This window comes from Colius striatus, chromosome 5 (genome assembly GCF_028858725.1).
Source record: "Colius striatus isolate bColStr4 chromosome 5, bColStr4.1.hap1, whole genome shotgun sequence".
NCBI classification, from domain to species: domain Eukaryota; kingdom Metazoa; phylum Chordata; class Aves; order Coliiformes; family Coliidae; genus Colius; species Colius striatus.
The window spans coordinates 43955605-43972762 of NC_084763.1; the positions used below are offsets into that span (position 1 = coordinate 43955605).

The window sequence follows — 17158 nt, forward strand, 5'->3', positions numbered from 1 at the left end:
GGAGAGCAAAGAACTTTGAAAAATATTATAAAATGAACTACAGAATAACAAAAAATGCTGTGGGAAAATGCTCTTGTGGAGTTGACATAAACAAATTAATTACATGTAGACTAATGTCTAATGATTGATTTCTCAAATATTCAGATGTTCAACATTACCAAAAGACACTTATATTCTAAGATACAAAGAATACAAAGATCTTTATGTAAACTCAAGCCTTTATACTGACAATAAAATCTGATTTGCCCTGCTCTCTAAAATTCCAGTTGATGTGTAATATTGCTGTAAAATGTGATTGTTTCCCCAGTTTTGCATACTGAAGACCAGGTTTGCTGCAGTCAGTGTAAAATGAAATATCCTAATGGAATTCTTGGTAATAATTATACTGCCAGGGAGGCAGGCAACTAGGAAATCCCCCTCTCAGGAAGCAGTAAGAAACATTGTATGAAAGATTAAGATATTCCAGCAGAGCAGTACAGCTGTTTCACTGAGAAATTATCAGAGCTCAGACTCCCTCTCACCAGTCTTACAGGACTGCAGAGACAGTAAGAGCTAAATGGGAGGGATTAGAATGCACTGGTGTGAGGACAAAGCACTATTTTATGTCAGCCATGTGAAAAAGGATCGGGTACGATGCTTTAGCTATAATCCCTGGAGTTGAAATCCAGCATGTGCAGATTTTGCAGTTGGAAAGAGGATATGATGAACAAGGGAGATCAGAAATGAATCAGAATGTCTTTTAAGTAAAGAATCTTGAACTATCTTTCTCTCATTCTTAGGATAAACAAGAGTATTTCTATTAAAACAATATAAGAATGTAGTATGAAGTGCAAGATAGCACATATAAAATAATATCTTATATGGTAACTATTAGATAAAATAAGTTCTTCGACTCACAATTTCTAAGATGCATCATTATATTTTATTCCTTTGGTGCACAGAGACATTGTCTTATGAAAAATTACTTTATTATCCATTTCCATCCTCTATAAAATCTAGCTCTCTTATGAAAAATCTTATCTTCATCTTTAGAAGCAATAGTTTCACTTCCAATTTATCAACATGAACTGTTCTGTCATACTCCTTCCAATAACTGGGTGATAGCACAAGATCTTCGGAAAAACATTCTGCAAGACTTCAGATAGCAATTTTGTTGATCCTTAGCATAGGTTATGAAAGCTTTCATTACCAAGTCTCATCTGGGTCAGGCTTATGGATATTTATAGCCTCCAGACATCAGGAATCAAAGTTTCTTATTTTCAGTACCAGTATCTTGCAGTTAAGATAAGTTAAACCTGCTTTGGCCACAGTTTGTTTAAAGCACATCACTAATGTGGGTAAAGACAGCCACTGAGGTAAACAGAGAGACTAAATCCCGGGATTTCCAAAACTTTAAGTTTTACAAGGCAACACTTTTGGATTAAAATGTTTGCAGGCACAGATGTTCTAATCCCAAAGCTTGTTGTCTTAACAGCAAAGTACACCCACCTACGACTTTCTGTAACTAATTACTTAAATTGATGAATCATAGTAAGTTTCTTACCTCCTGGCATCACTAAGCCAACATCCTGGACAGTCAGAACAGAAAGTTTTTCTTCAGAGTCAACTCGGATCACTCCATAAGTGAGACCATGCATGGACAGAACTCCTCTGCCTGGGGGCTGATTGCTGTCATCTGTTGGCCTGCAACCATCATCATAACATCAGTACACCAGTGCACCATCAGGCAGATGTAAGCATTCACTTACTCTTAATGGACTACTGTTGCAAATATTCCTCTATTTAAGAGTTTAAAATGTCACTTTCTTTTTCCCCTACTAGACCTGACAGAATCCTGAGAGTTTCTGAGCAATTATGTCTGTCATCTCTCCCATTCAGTGGCCACTCTCATTTATAGGGCTGCAGAGGTGAACGTAATACCTAACACTTACCTAAAACAGCTTGTATGTAATTTTCAAATACATTTCTAAAGATTGTTTCAATATTCAAGTAAAAGCCTTTTGCCTTGTTAAAAAAAATATTGAAAGGCAGTGCAGATGATGTGAAGGGAAACCACACTCCAAATATTTAGAACTGATCGTTAAGTAACTTCATAAACTCTCTGTATGTTACCTACATTGGGGCCACCTAGGAAACCAAGCTCACTTGGTTTTAGTCAGACTAAAATCCTAACTCTAGCACACTGATATATGCTGTGTTTAAATCACAGATATCACTTCCCACATTTAAATGCTTTAAATACTTAAACACTTAAAATTACTAAACAGAAGAAATTAGTGTGTAATTGATTCACTGCCAAGGATCTGTGGACGCTGCAAGGACTTTACCATCTTTATTTTGGTACATACAATTGTATTCTGCCTATTCTAATTCAACCCATGAAAATTAAAACAAATTACACCTTCATTAATCATGGTCAAAATGTTGTGGCTGCAGCCCGTTTGTAACGCCTCAGTTTGTTCAGATTCACTGCTGAACACACTGTACAATTCCACAGCATCAGCACAAACTGTCAACTCATTTCAATACAAACCCACCTGCTATATAGTGGATACGATTATATGTACGTGGAGAGTGAGTTGAGCAAACAAATATTGACATATGCAAGTTATTAAGTCAGGGGAACTTGTCAGGGCTTTTCATGTCTGGAAAGATTCTTATACTGTTCCATATTTTGAAATGCAAAACTGGAAGCTAAGGTGAGGCTGATCTGAGTGTGGATAATGCATCCACGTAAAGCAGACAGACTCCAGCTATTTTCAAGGTGGAGAACACAGACAGTGTTTAGTTCCAGGTTCCGCATTTTTCCTGAACAGTTCATCACAACACAACTATTTTCTAACAGCTAATGTCCTTTTATATGACATTTCTCCTTTACTGTACTTGAAATACTAGACGGGCCTCAGACAATCATACCCATGTAAGCCTTGCAGTGATTGGCACTATAAATTTCAATTAATAGGTTTTATGAGGCATATTTCTCAAGTGACATTGTCAACAAAGAAGGATGTGGGCATGCTTGAAAATGCATTAGGGCATAACAAATGGTGCTAGCAAACAAGAAGCTGTGATAAATAACATTCTCCTCACATAAAAGGAACTTTCAGCAACATTATTGATCAACTTCCTCTCACCCTTACTCCCCAAAACACAAATATTACTGCTCATGAGAAGAAAGGTCTCCTTCAGGTACACACAGCTTTTCACAACTTTCCAGGAGTAGAGGCCATCGAGACTTTCACTACATATATTTTCTTGTATTTCTTATCATATCCAAGGGCTGCTAAAAAGAATAGTGGGTGCAGCTCTGAAAGACACTGTCTGCGTAGAGTACAGGAGTGCCAGGGAATGAAGCAGGAGCTTGAGGCCTGCTAGGATGGTGTTGGGAGACTTGTCAATAGAACACCACTTGCTGTGACCTGGGCTGAGGTAACAGCTTTGCCTGGGTGAGCAAGAAGTGCCATATAATGGAAGCAGCTGCACAGAATGGAAGGGCTGGTGCTGAGGACCTGGGGTCTACACGACAAGAACTTCAGAATACTTCTGGTATGCTGGTAGTCTGGGGTGGATCCTAGAGTGAGACACCAGTTAACCGTGCTTGAATCTCCTGTTGCAGGCAACCAGCCACCTGACACCGAACGGAATACAGAGGCCCAAGATGGAGGAGTGAGGTGGGGAGCTAAGCACCTGACAGTACCTGTATGTCCTCTCTGAATTTGTCTTGTCAGCAACAATCCTGCAAAATATGGCATCTCATTTTGTCCTGTATAAGATATCCACGTAGGAACAACCCTAAACAAGCATCTCTGCCAAGCAGAAGGCAGGCAAACACTTGGAAAGAAGAGAAATACCTCCATTCCAGTGTATTTGTAATTTATTTTAAGGTTTGCACTTTTAATTTTCTTTACACATTCAATGCTTCTAACACTGGATTCAGAATTCTGTAAGACTGCTTGTTAGACAAAGACAAATCCTTTGATCAAGGTAGGACTAGATAAACAAAAGGTATAATTCCACCTACTTCATACAGTAAGTAAATTTAGCTTAAACCAGCAGATGAACCTATCCCTTTTGTTTCCTTAACCATGAAAGAAGGACAATGTGTGTCTACTTCAAAGCTGATTTGTTCATACTGAGTGGCTATAGAGCATTTCAAGAACAGTTACTACTACTATTTACAGATGTCCTCCATTTTACCACTATTTTTTGCCAGTCAATTTAAATGGGAAAAGACCTGTTTTTAAACTTTTGCAGTCTCTTAAGCAAGTGGGTTCAGATTAATAGCCAATAAACCAAAGGGGAATATCACAGAGAATTATTTGTACCACACATTTCTTTAAATATTAGTCTTCATGATTCAGCTCTAAAGCTAAAGTACCTATTAGTCTATTACTGTATTTTTCTAAACTATAAGAGTATTTCAACTGAGAACTGGTTTGTTACTCTTCGTTGTAGGAAGATTAGTAAAAATACACCATAGATTTTGAAAGAGTTGGGAGCATTAAGAGGGAGATCTCTGGATATGTGCTCTGTGGGGAGTCATTTTAATGCATACTTCAGCTATAACTCTTTGGAACTTATGTGATAATGACTTTACTGTCGGTGGAGATAGCTTGAATAAAACGAAAAATACTAAAGCTCCTAAGTTCAGCTCATATTATCCTACCATTAAACAGACTTCAAAAAAAAAAAGAGAGATATGTGTTCAGTAACATTCACTGTAGTAAGAACTGTTCTGTAATTACACAGCGAGGCACTGAAGATAAAAATGCTGCTTTTATTTGGAATTATGCACTATTTTATGTGCTAATATTTTTTATTAACGTAAGCTCTCAATGCTAGTTAATTTGAAAATGAATCTCTAGTGCTTCAGATGGCTACAGGCATGGAGTTTAAATCTAGAAAGGGCATGCCAGCCATTGCACCTTGAGATACAGTTCTCTCACTTCATAACCTGTGATCTGGGACACATTTACCTGGGCTAGTCCAAGAAATGTAAACCCTCTCCTGCTAGTCAGCACTCGGCACAATCAACATGCCCATCCACCTTCCCTCTGCACTTTCAAGCAAGAGCTCATTCCAAAGGAGCAAAGTTCTGCAGAGCCTATGCCAGGGAAACCCACCACAAAGGAAAAACAACATATTCCATGGTATAAAGCTGAGAACAGGCTGGTGGAGCCAAATGAAGGCCTGTTCAAGATCCCAAAGTTCATAGATAACTAACCTGGACAGGATAAATCCCTGATGGACAGCTTTCAAACATTTTAAGCTAGTAATAAGGCAGCTGAAATTCAACAACACTCTTGGCCTCATGCTCTTTTCCTGTGATGTTTCATTGAAAATCTAGTTACATTTCACTTGGACGGTGTTATTTTAAATTTTGTGGTAGAAAGTATTTTACTTAATGCTGCTACAGTGCTTTCCACTTCCATACTGCACGTTTTAACATGTGAAACAATTATAAATGGCTGCATAAACATGAACTTTAAAAACAAAGTGCCTACTGTTCAAAGTACAACTTTCAAAAAACTGCCAGACAAAAGCTATACCATTTACTGTGGGCTACAACACTCAGGACAGGTTACTGCTGCATACTGACATTCATGTAAATTTATCTAACAGTTTTATTAGAAGTTATCAATTTTATTTCTAGGCACAAATGCCCCAGACTCAAAGATGATTACTCAGATGACTACTCAGAGTCTATGAATGGTTAAAAAGCACCAGTCAGCCAAAACCAACCTGCAGAATGTTATAATTCTCTTTAAATACTACTTTCAAGTGTGATTGCCCTCGATAGCAATTCAACTTAAATTCCTACATTTTAATTAATGTTATGCTTATGGTGGAATTTTCCCACTCCTTTTTACAGAATTAGCTTTTGCATTTCAGCCTATTTCATTTAAAATTAGATAAAGTTACATAAATGGGAATCATATTATAAAGCACTCTGAAGTCAAATTATTACTCTAAACATTTTTTTTTGTCCATCTTTTTTTCAGATAGAAACAAAAAAAAAATCCCAAACTGAAATTGTCATTCAGAAGTATGTAGATATTTGTCATTCTTTTTCTAATTATCTCATATATTCTAGAGCAGGTTTATCTTCCCTGGTAACACAGTACCTTCGAATAGCCACAGTGAGAGCTTCTGGTGAACTAGCGCAGGGACAAATGACCTCCTGTCTCAGACCTTTGCTTTGGAAGACATTGAGAAATGCATCACAGGAAGAAATAGACCCTAGGGAGTAAAGGAAAAAAAAAGATCAGAGAAGAAAAAGAATATGATTTCTGAAGTGATGCTACTCAAACTGTAAACTTACTATTGAATACATAGGCTTTTCAGCAGAAAAAAAAAATAAAAGGACTCACTGGCAAATAAGTCAAAGCTGCTGGAACTTTATTTATGTATATAGAGTTGTGTATGCATACAGAGAATAAACACTAATTTTTGAGTGTAAAGTCTTTTCACTGTGTTTACTTAGAAAAGGCATTACTGCTAGATTTATGATATGAATTTCAATAAAGTTTTGGTTTTTAGGATGGGGTAAATTAAAGATTTAATTCAGAAATGCAAAGTAAACTATTACAAACAAGAAGAACACCTGTATGCTGGTATCTTAAATAATATGCAGAAACAGTTCATGCTATCAATTGTCATGAAGTGATCCAGGTGTGGTTCTCTAGAGTAATATAAGTATTCTCCTAAAATTCTCAGTTACTTCTGCATCTGAGGGCTACCACTAAGAGAAATGCTCAGATTGTTCCTATGGCTTAAGGCTATTTACTTCAGTCTTTATACATGACTTTTAGGTTAAACAAAACTGGATTTACTGCAACTTACGTTATGTGGAATATCAAGTTTGCTTCAGGATTAGCTAAAGAAAAATATATTTTAAAAAAATCCAAAATTAATGACTGTTTCCATAAATATCATATAGTTTGCAGTAGACAAACCCCACACTTGTAAATATTTTAGCTAAGATGATCGAAGACTGAAACTTTAAATGCAAGAGAGAAAACACTTCTTAGTCTCTATTGGACTGTAGTAGCACAGCTTACATGGGTTGGCACCATCAGCCACTATTAGCATACGCAGTGAGGAAAGGTTGATATCTCTCTGATCTCGATGTGCCACCAATGCCCAGTGCATGTCTCTGGATTTCACACAGGCCACTTTTGCTGCAATAAGAATGGGAAGATTACTAATACACTCTATAAAAGCTATACAGCTGTATTATCGATTTGTACTTTTGATTTTGGCTATCAAGCATACTATTGTGTATTCTTGCTCCTTACCTTTGTATTGGCAGACTTTTTGTATCCATGACAGTGGATTCACTTTCATTAAGGAGTATGGAATACTTATAACATGCATCATATTCATGACACTCTGAAATCAAATAAAATAAATGGGTTTTATACAGCAACTGTGGTAATTACTTACATTGTGTTATGGGCAGGGGCATTTATGCAAATCACTCTGTACTTGTTTTATTGTCAGTGCTGACATTCATCTTCTCCTATCTAGCTATCTACATTAAGATGAAACAGACTCACATTTTCTAATGCTTTAATTTAGGATTTAGGCTAATCAGATCATAACTTTGAAGTGCTACTGAAAAAAAATGAAATAGATTTTCTTTCTATTTATACTCTAAGTAATACACTTTAGCAGCAAAAAAAACCCCAAACATTGGACAGTGTCCCCATGTTTGTTAAATAGGTTAATATCACCCCTAAGCCTGCTAAACTTTATATGAAGACTTTACTCAAAAGGACAAGTAACAGCAACATATCGGTCTAAAGAAATCCATCTCTGTGAAGAGTAAAATACCATTAATGGTAGTGAGGCACAAATTATTTACAAGAGGTTTTACTCCTTCTCCAGTTGGGCTAATTCCAGTATTTTCAACAAGGTCACTAAGAGTTGTAGGGAGTTGAGAAAAAGCAGCTGAGTGAAATCAATAATTGATCCAAACCCAATCTCCCACTCTTCTGCAGCCATTTGCTTTAGTGATTTCTGAGTGTTACTACTAAACAAGTAGCCTGCAAATCAGCTGCTGCTTTACTTCTGTTACCATTTAGAAATGTCTTCTATGGGCAACACACTTCTGCTTATAGCAGCTCAGGTTCAATACAATATTTGTTTTGCAAAACCTAGGCTTAAGAAAGGTTAAGTGTCCCAGTGGATTAGTCAAATAAGCACTTGTGGATCTGCAAAACATAGTTCTCCTTTCAGTCTGACACAAGTGTAGGTGCAGGAAAAGCCCTTGCAAGCAAATAATTAAAAAAGGAAGTTACTCCCAAGATCAATAGCAAAGGAAGGCATAGAAAAGCTCTATTTGATGCTTTGCTTTCTACATTGGTGATAAAGGTAGATTTTTTAACATGAGATAGTTACGGGCTTTAGGCCTAATAGATTGTTTCTGCTTCAGAAGTGTTATTATTGCCCTTTGATGTTAAAAACAGTACAACACTGCATGGGAAAAGTGTATCAGATCCCTATAGGTAGGGCCTGTGCATCGTGGGACCCCAAACAGTGACCCTTCAAAACTTGATATCTCTTCTTAAAATCATCAGTGAACGGTAAGTATTTTGTCAGTCATTGACTGCAGCAACACCTTTAGAAGCAATCCTTAAAAACATGTCAATCGCCTCCCATATCAGCCGAGGAAGATATTCAAACAGTAAACAGACAATTTGTGCAATTTAAAGTATCAGAAATGCTCTGTTGGTGAGAGTTTTGATAGAGAAGCTAGTCAGTGGCAATATAGCTACACCATTGGATCAGATCCTTACAGAGGAGAGTACTAATTTGTTTCTGCTATAAAGTCTGATCTCACAGTCACATATCTGTAAGATCAGACTAACATGGTAAGAACGGAGACAGAGTTATTTGACACGATGCATAAAAATACATTGGCATCTTTACTGTGGTCATTATGGGGAAATGTACCAGCAGAAGATCATGGGTTTGAGTCACATCTTTTCTGCTTTCCAAGCAGAAACATTTGTATTAGAAGAAGCTGTAGGACATCCCAGTTTGTGATAGTAATAAACGTATTAGGTTAGTTTATTTTCAAATACTCACATGAAATAAAATAACCATACTTACTGTGAGAATCCCATGCCATAAACCAACATCCTTCTTGAAATCTAATACATTCACAATTGTTTCAGCTGTCCAACAAAAACAAAATAAGAGTTTAATTTTTAGAAAATGGCATTGACCCAAGGCAAACCCACTCAAGGAAGAAAGCTTCAGTCTAACATGACTGATGACCTCAAAGCTTAACTTTCATAGTAAGTCTCCACTGCAGGATTTGTATTGGCTAGGTCATTATTTGTACCTCTCACAAAGACATTTTAAACATGTGCATAGTTTCTAAAACCAATGAAGGAAAAAAAAATCTGTTTTTTAACTGTAGAAGACTTTGACATAGATCTATGTAAAACATGAGAGAGGAGCCTGATTCACATTTGATTTTAAAGATGAAGCAAGGGAAGTGTACTCCATACCTTCTGTGTATCCACATGCTTGTGTCAGAGCTTGGCAGTGTGTCAGCAATGCAATCCGTGTCACAGTCACCCCAAGCACACTTCCATCTTTACATGTTTTGTACTAAAAAGAAACAAGCAGGGAAAGTCAGTGTGCAATAGTTGCCCTATTTCCATTATTTAACAGCTACGTTTAAGGTCTTTCCTATGTAGGTAAAAGAAAGACACATCTAGTCACTCTATTTTAAGAAAGCAGAAGTATGGAGGCATTTGGGAGGCTTTTTTTTATCAAAAGACACTTTTTTTTTGCATGGGTTTTTCTTTTTGACTGAAGCTTCCCAGGTTTAATATCAGAAATCCATCTGCTGTTGAACACAGGTATTATGGAAAAATAACTAACAATTCAGATCATGTTAATGACTAAAGGACTGGCTAGTTATAACAGAATAATCTAGTTGAGTCTGTACAGTGTTCATATGTCAGATTTTCTGGGCCAACCAATAAAACTGAGCTTCTCCCTTCTGTGTCTTAGAATGCATAGTTAAGAGCTGACTGCGGAATTCTTGCAGGGTGCTGTTATAATAATGTACAAACATACAGTCTGAAAGACATGAGTTCTTTGATGAGAAGGATATGAAAGAGTTATGAGGAAGCAGAATAAAAAAAAAATGTGGGAGATTATTGCCAATGATTGCAGTAATTTTTGCAACTTTATGTAAGATTCTGAAAAGTATCAGTGGCAATTAAAGTAAATTAAACATTTATCTCTCCATGATGAAGATAATCATCAAGATTGAAAACTGAGGCTTCTGTTTCTCTAGACCACTGTTCTGACTGTGTGAAGATAGGCAATACCTTTGCTTCATTCACTTGAATTTATGCCTGTTGAAGAACCATTTAAATTCAATACTAACATCACTGAATTCAAGGCTTTTGAGTCTATGCAGAAGTGGGAAAAAAGAATGGAAAAAAAGACAAAAATTAAACTTAACAGGATTGCTAATTTCCCCTTCCTGATGCTGGTCTTCTGGGGAGAATGTGACTCACAAAGCAGCCAAGTGACAGGCAAGCATTTGAATAAGTTCCTTCTCTTTCAAAGAGAATCTTCCTTCGGGTTGTGATATGAGAAATGAAGCTTCACTGTAAAACCTTCTCTCTATCCATCTTAAGGCCAGTGAGCAAAGCCACATTGTGAGCGAGACTGAGATTGGTCAAGGCAAGTTTAATATCATATTGTGGCAGCGACACAAATGACATAAGAAAATTAACATTAGAAACACCCTAAATGCAATTTAACATTTCATTGACTTTCCTGAAGTCAATATTTAGTATGATTAATTAGAAAATATTACTTATTAACAAGCTAAAACAGGATGTTCTTTGCTTCTGTGACTAGCCAATGAATAATGATGTTTACCTAATCCAAAAGTGCCACATGCAATGATTCAAGGAGAAGATGCATCTTCATTAACTCACCTCAATGTAAGCTGTGTCATTGTTTGCATCCTTGATGTGTGGGAACCAGTCACGAGGTGGCTTGGAGAGGTGTTTAGACTCTGTGACAAACCACAGCAGCTTTGGCCAGCCTGAGGTAAAAAGAAAAGTCAGGTTTTGTTGAGCTTCAGTTGGATAAGACGAGACAAAATTCTCCTCTGCCAGAGTTTGTTTCCCAAATGCCTGTGTCATTGTTACCTAAACATTGCTTCTTTTAAACCTCTGCGTAGCATGGGAAAGAAGATTTCCCAGGACTGCTTTTTAACACAGCTACGATAGAATCACAGAATGGTATCATGGCCTTCTCAGACAATCTCTCCAGATACAGTTGGGCAGTTTAAGCTGTTATTGACCCAAATACTTTATTATCACTGTCCTGTCAGAGGTTACTGTCTGTATCACTCAGCTATAGGACTGACTTGTACGAATGCTTCTTATCTGCTACTTTGGTTTCGTTTTGTTTGTGGCCACAGATGATCTCAGCAACTCAGCAGAGCCAGCAAAGAATCAGATCAGGAGCAGTTGTACTGCTTGGCAGCCATGAGGCAATCATGTCCCAGCAGCCACAGTTGCTCCTGTGGCAAATGTTTCAGCACAGGCCTGATCCTCAACCACTACAACTATACAAGTGCAATGACTGGAACTGAAGTAAATGACCTGTGATATCCACAATAAGCAAGGGATAGCTTACCTTTGAACTGTGGTATCTCCCCTGTAGGGCTTTTAGGCAGTCCTTTATGGCATGCGTCACTAGTCAAGGCCACAGTAACTCCACAGCTTCCAAGCAAAAATCCTATTTGCTGACTTCCTGCATCCTAAGAGATGAGAAAACAAAAGCAATACACAGAATTGGTTGGAAGTGATTACAGGACGAAAATGTTAACTGTCCTTTGGCACATTATCTTCAGGGTAAAACAGTCTCTTTCCTTTAAGCAACTTAGCTGATAAGCAAAACTCATTTGTACATTGACAAGGGAATTCCACAAGCTAGATACTCTCTTGTCTGTAGCAACATAAATCATAAAGAGAAGCTAAACCATCAGATGCTGCCTGCTCTCACATCTTTTCAGCAATGAGGAGGAGTGGCTGGGAGGAGTGGCTGACGCACCGGAGTTATGCCAACCAGAGAGGCCCCCGGAGAAATTGGCTGACAGGAATCTCACAAAGTTCAACAAAGACAAATGCAAAGTCCTGGGAAGGAGCAATCCCTTGCACCAGCATCACTTAGGGGCTAACTGGCTTTGTGGTAAAGGACTTGGAGGTCCTTGGTGGACACCAAGTTGAATGTGAGCTACCAATGTGCCCTTCCACCCAGAAGGCAACTGGTATCCTAGGCTGTGTTGGACAAAGTATTGCCCTGTGTTGAGGGAGGTGATCATTCCGCTTCTCTACTTAGCACTAGTAAGGCACATCTCAAGTGCTGGGTCCAGTTCTGGGCTTCTAAGCACAATACATGGAACTACTAGAGTGCGTCCAGTGAAGGGCCACTATGAGCAAAGCTGAGAGAGTTGGGACTGTTCAGGGTCAAGAAGCCTCAGGGGAGATGTCATTAATCAAAGAATGGTTTGGGTTGGAAGGGACTTTTAAAAGTCAACTCTGCCACGGGCAGGGACAACTTCCACTAGATCAGGTGGCTCAAAGCCTCATTCAACCCAACTTCCAGAGACGGGGCATCCACGATCTCTCTGGAAAACCTGTTCCAGTGCCTCACCACCCTCATAGGAAAGATTTTCTTCCTAATATCTAATCTAAATCTACCCTTTTTCCAGTTTGAAGCCATTATTCCTTGTCCTAATATGTAAAATTATCTGAAGAGAGAGAGTGTAAAGAAGACCAAGTCAAATTCTTTCCAGTGACTCCCAGTGACGGGATCAGAGGCAAATCGAAAAAGAGAAGGTTCTCTCTAAACATCAGGAAACACTTTTTTACTGTGAGGGTGACTGGCACAGGTTGCCCAGAGAGGTAGATGAGCTTCAGAGGTCTCTGCCAACCTCAACTATTCTGTGATTCTCTGATGTTTCTAGGAAATAATACAGGCAACAGATGCTTCCATCTGGAGAAAGCTTTCGACCCTTAAGATGTTATGATGGGCATACAGTGGTAACAGTATCACTATTTATGTTGACTTAACCTGATTTGTCAATAACCATTTCACTGAGCAGTTCCAGACACATTACAGAAGCACTACAGATAGTCAAGTGCCCATTAGAGAAAGCACACTACATTTTACTTTCGTCAAGGGGATATAAACAGTGAGGCTAAAAAGTCGTGCAATGATTTTGAAGTCTAGGCCACAGCTATTCTTTAACACATACTGTGCTTCTGCAGCATTATGTCTGCTTTATGTATAGTGTCTTGTCATGACTCTTTCCTGAACTTTACATCTATCCACAGAGCGAGGCCCTAGATGTAAATGCACATAGAAATATTAACCCTTTCTTCACAGAATGATGTCACAGAAAATAGCCTTTGGAGGCTTAGAAGATCAAATTAAAACATCTTTCAAATCAACCATAAAGCACACTTAACCATGGAAGCAATCAGAAACACAAAACCGTTGCCTTAATCTATTGATTTATTCAAAGCAAAACTGTATGATGGAAAGAAAGCCCCAAAGCCTATCTGACTAATTTTTAATGCTATTTTTATGTTGTCAAATAAAGCCATCTAAAATGAGGAGGCAATGAGATCAAAGTAAAAACAAATGCTTACTTGTTTTCCATACCACCTCAAAATATGTATAGCACCGATTATCGGAACTTTGATAGCTGAGTACCCAATGTGAGACAATAAACTGATCTGTCAAAACTATGCTATGTAACTCCTTCAACCCAGAATTACTACATTTGATTTTCCTGACTATAATCAGAACACATATAAAGCCAGCAAAGGTTGGCAAGGTACTTTTTCAGGAAGGCTTTTTAAAATTAAGCTTTTGTATCACCTTTTCAATAAAAAAGCAAACAAGAAGAGTATCCCTTGAACAGCAGAGAATGCTGATGTATCCATCAACATTTTGGGGAGCATGTTTTTGATTCCACTGCAGCTGTACCTGTAAGGCTTCCAAGACAAAAAGCTTTGTCAAGCATTACCGTCCTCACTGACTCTTGTGTTAGCTGGCCCAGATCTATGTTGTCAAACCCCTCAGACAAGTGCTTCGCTAGACAGGATCCTGGTTCCACATTAGGATGAGACCTTGTGGTTCCACTGCTAAAGGGAAGGAAATGGGGTGCCTGCACAGTACAGGAGAGATGCTTCTCCTTGTAGGTCTCTCAAAAGGAATGGCAGGAAGCTGAGGGCTGGAGTGCTTCATGGAGAACGTTCCTTGGGCAAGACACAGTCTCTGAGACCTGCTACAGTACCATGTATGTAGGGAGGCCACCAGTTTCTTAAAATATCAGATCCATACTACCATCACCCAAAATGTCCTGCTATATTACATCTAAAAAATGTATGTACCTATGTGTATGTATAAATTTCTAACCACCAGTTTTTAAAAGTTGCACATAAATTTCATAACTGAATGCAGCAACTGCATCACTCTCAATTTTAAATTAAAGTGGTGTTGTAACTCTATGCCCTATAAAAGACTGCTGGCAAACTATTTCACCACTACACCAAGAAAATGACAATTCTCAAGCAATCAAATTCCATTTAATGCAGGACTCTATAAGCAGAAACTAATCTAACAAATTCCACTATGAAATCTAACATACATAATCCAATAGAAAGTGTGGGCCTTACAACAACAGCATATCATGGCCCTGGAGGATGTATCAGTTAAGAAATAACCTATCAAAATCTTCTCATAATAAAACAAAACAACAGCAAAAGGAAACTTGTATTAACAGTTTTTATTTGTTAGATAACACAAGAAAGAGTAACTATGCTTCCACTTAGTGTCATATTAACCAGCTTAGAGCATGTCCACATAAATCGTATTCAGTGAGAAGCATGAGAGAATCTCGTATAGATCACTTAATATAACCTGCTTATATGTCACTAATAATAAGCTGTTTTTCATCAGGACAACTCTACTTCAAATACCATTAGAACCTTCACTCCATTCTTTTCTATACAGTTAATTCTTTCCTTTGAAAGGACAACATGGCTTAAAAAATTAGGGGATGCAACACTATCACAGGAAATTGGAAGAATTTCACCATGCATGGACAATATCCAGTGTGTCCATGCTAAATCCTGCCTTGCAAGAAAAAAGCAGAGATGGTGAAGTAGAGGTAGAGTGACTGACATTGGCCATATTTGCGCCAGCTGAGGGTCTTTCCCTATGAACAAGAGTGTACTTGTTTCTTGGCTACTGTGTCCATCATTCCCACTTTCAGTCTCAGTCTCACATCTTCTAAGTAGTTATTACCACCTCCTGTGTTTTTCTAGTGGCTTAATTCTGACTTGGTGAAATGAGACATGAAGAAGAGGTTGACATCCCTTGCCCCATGCAGGTATCCCTGTGAAGGAATTGTTACAAACTACTGCAGTCATGTTGAGCTACTGGATTGACACCCAAGAGGCAAAAGATCTGAAACCATCTCAGGCTAAGAGCCTTATACATCCCCCAGACACTCTGCAACTTTACTTATGACAGGCCCAGTGCAGTGAGGACCTTGGGTAAAACTTGTTAAGTTTGAAAAATGAAGTTGATGTTCAAAATGCAGTCATTTGTGTGATGCAGTCAAAGCTTCCACATGAACCAGGAAAAAGGCTACTGACTTTAAAGGCATTGATTATTTCAGATTTCAGAGACAAGTTATCGGCATACCTTTTGTGTGATGTAAAATGAATGTCTGTAATGTTGCAAATTGCTTTGTAAGTAGAAAAAAAATGAAACCAAATCATCTGCTGCTGGAAATAAACCCACAACTCTCCTCCCCCCTTAAATACAATCGCTCTCCTGCCCATAAAGTGAATATCAGGACTGTTTTGTCAGTGGTTGCTATTTGCTACTTTTGTAATCTATCGTAATCTGCTACTTTAGCAACCACCTACTTGCTACAAACACTTTATTTTGATGAATTTTGTCGGGGTAGAACAAAACCTCAGGGAGCCAGTGGAGACCAGGTGAAACAGCTCAACCAATGCAGTGCCAACTGCAAACAGGTAGAGACTTGCCAGTGATGCTGATTGTCAAATCCTGCAAAATTCACAGTTTGAAATGACATGTGATGAAGGGGAAAAGAAAGAGCTGAGGTATTGTAGTGTGAGGTTTGAGACCAATTGCTGACTTTGGTACTATCATTTTACGTTTCTTGAAGGCACAGTACTTGCTGAGGTACAAAAAAATGAAGTTTGCATAGCTTTAGACTCTGTCTGCACACACCTAGAGAGATCAATCTTTCACATGAAGCGAAGAGGAAATCCTCTCTGCTGTAGGTAGCCATTCAAAGTTCTCTAAAGACTTTTATTAAAGGTTCCCACCAGTACCCGGAGGCAAATTGTATTCTTCCTGCTCCAAAGAGTGATAATTCACTGTCAGGATAAAAAAAATCCCACGTGTGGTTGCATTTCAGCATGCTGTTCATGTCTTTTCTATAACGCTTTATGAGAGTATCTGTGTGAAGGAAAACAATTATGATCCTTTCTCCGGGAGTGAGAGTGCATGTCCTTATCTAATAAGGAAGGAAGGAAGAGACAGCCTGTGCAGAGGCTGACCTGATAAAGGTTACTCCTGTCCACTTGCAAATCCCACACTGCTTTCAAAAGGAGAATTATGTGGCAAAGCATTGCAGATTGAACTAATCTTGTTTTCTGTTACAATGCTTATTTGAGCTCTATTTGCCCTTACCCTGACAAAAATTTGCCGGTAAAGAACAAATAGGGCAATCATCAGACGTAAAGGCCAGGCATCACCAGTTCTGAACCATATGTGAAAAGGCATCACGGAACTCCTCTATTTTTAAAAACAAATATCAAAGACTTTAATAAAAATGAAACACAAAGGAGATGCAATCTTCATAACCAGCTTGAAGATGAAGAAATCAGCTGTCTCCTCAGAGTTTTGGTGTCTGGCTGTAATTCACATGTGAAATCTTCAACTATGAGCAGTCTTAAAGTCCAAAAGTCTTAAAGAAAGCATGACAAAGGTTATTTTTGGCAGGGGGCACTGCATGAAATGGGATATACTCTCTAGGAAATTACCATTTCCTATA

The 17158-nt window shown here is 38.2% G+C and overlaps 1 protein-coding gene across 4 annotated transcripts in view; it reads right to left on the reverse strand.

The window, feature by feature from the left end:
- The window catches only part of DIP2C (disco interacting protein 2 homolog C), a 322942-nt gene that overhangs the window by 72218 nt on the left and 233566 nt on the right, over positions 1 to 17158 (reverse strand). For all 4 annotated transcript variants that reach the window (XM_061996483.1, XM_061996482.1, XM_061996481.1 and 1 more), the window contains 8 exons: positions 11686 to 11809; positions 10977 to 11086; positions 9522 to 9624; positions 9118 to 9182; positions 7299 to 7392; positions 7062 to 7181; positions 6126 to 6240; positions 1544 to 1683 (listed from right to left, as the gene is read on the reverse strand). In XM_061996483.1, coding sequence (XP_061852467.1) covers positions 1544 to 1683; positions 6126 to 6240; positions 7062 to 7181; positions 7299 to 7392; positions 9118 to 9182; positions 9522 to 9624; positions 10977 to 11086; positions 11686 to 11809 — 871 coding nt within the window. The remainder of the gene's footprint in view (positions 1 to 1543; positions 1684 to 6125; positions 6241 to 7061; positions 7182 to 7298; positions 7393 to 9117; positions 9183 to 9521; positions 9625 to 10976; positions 11087 to 11685; positions 11810 to 17158) is intronic.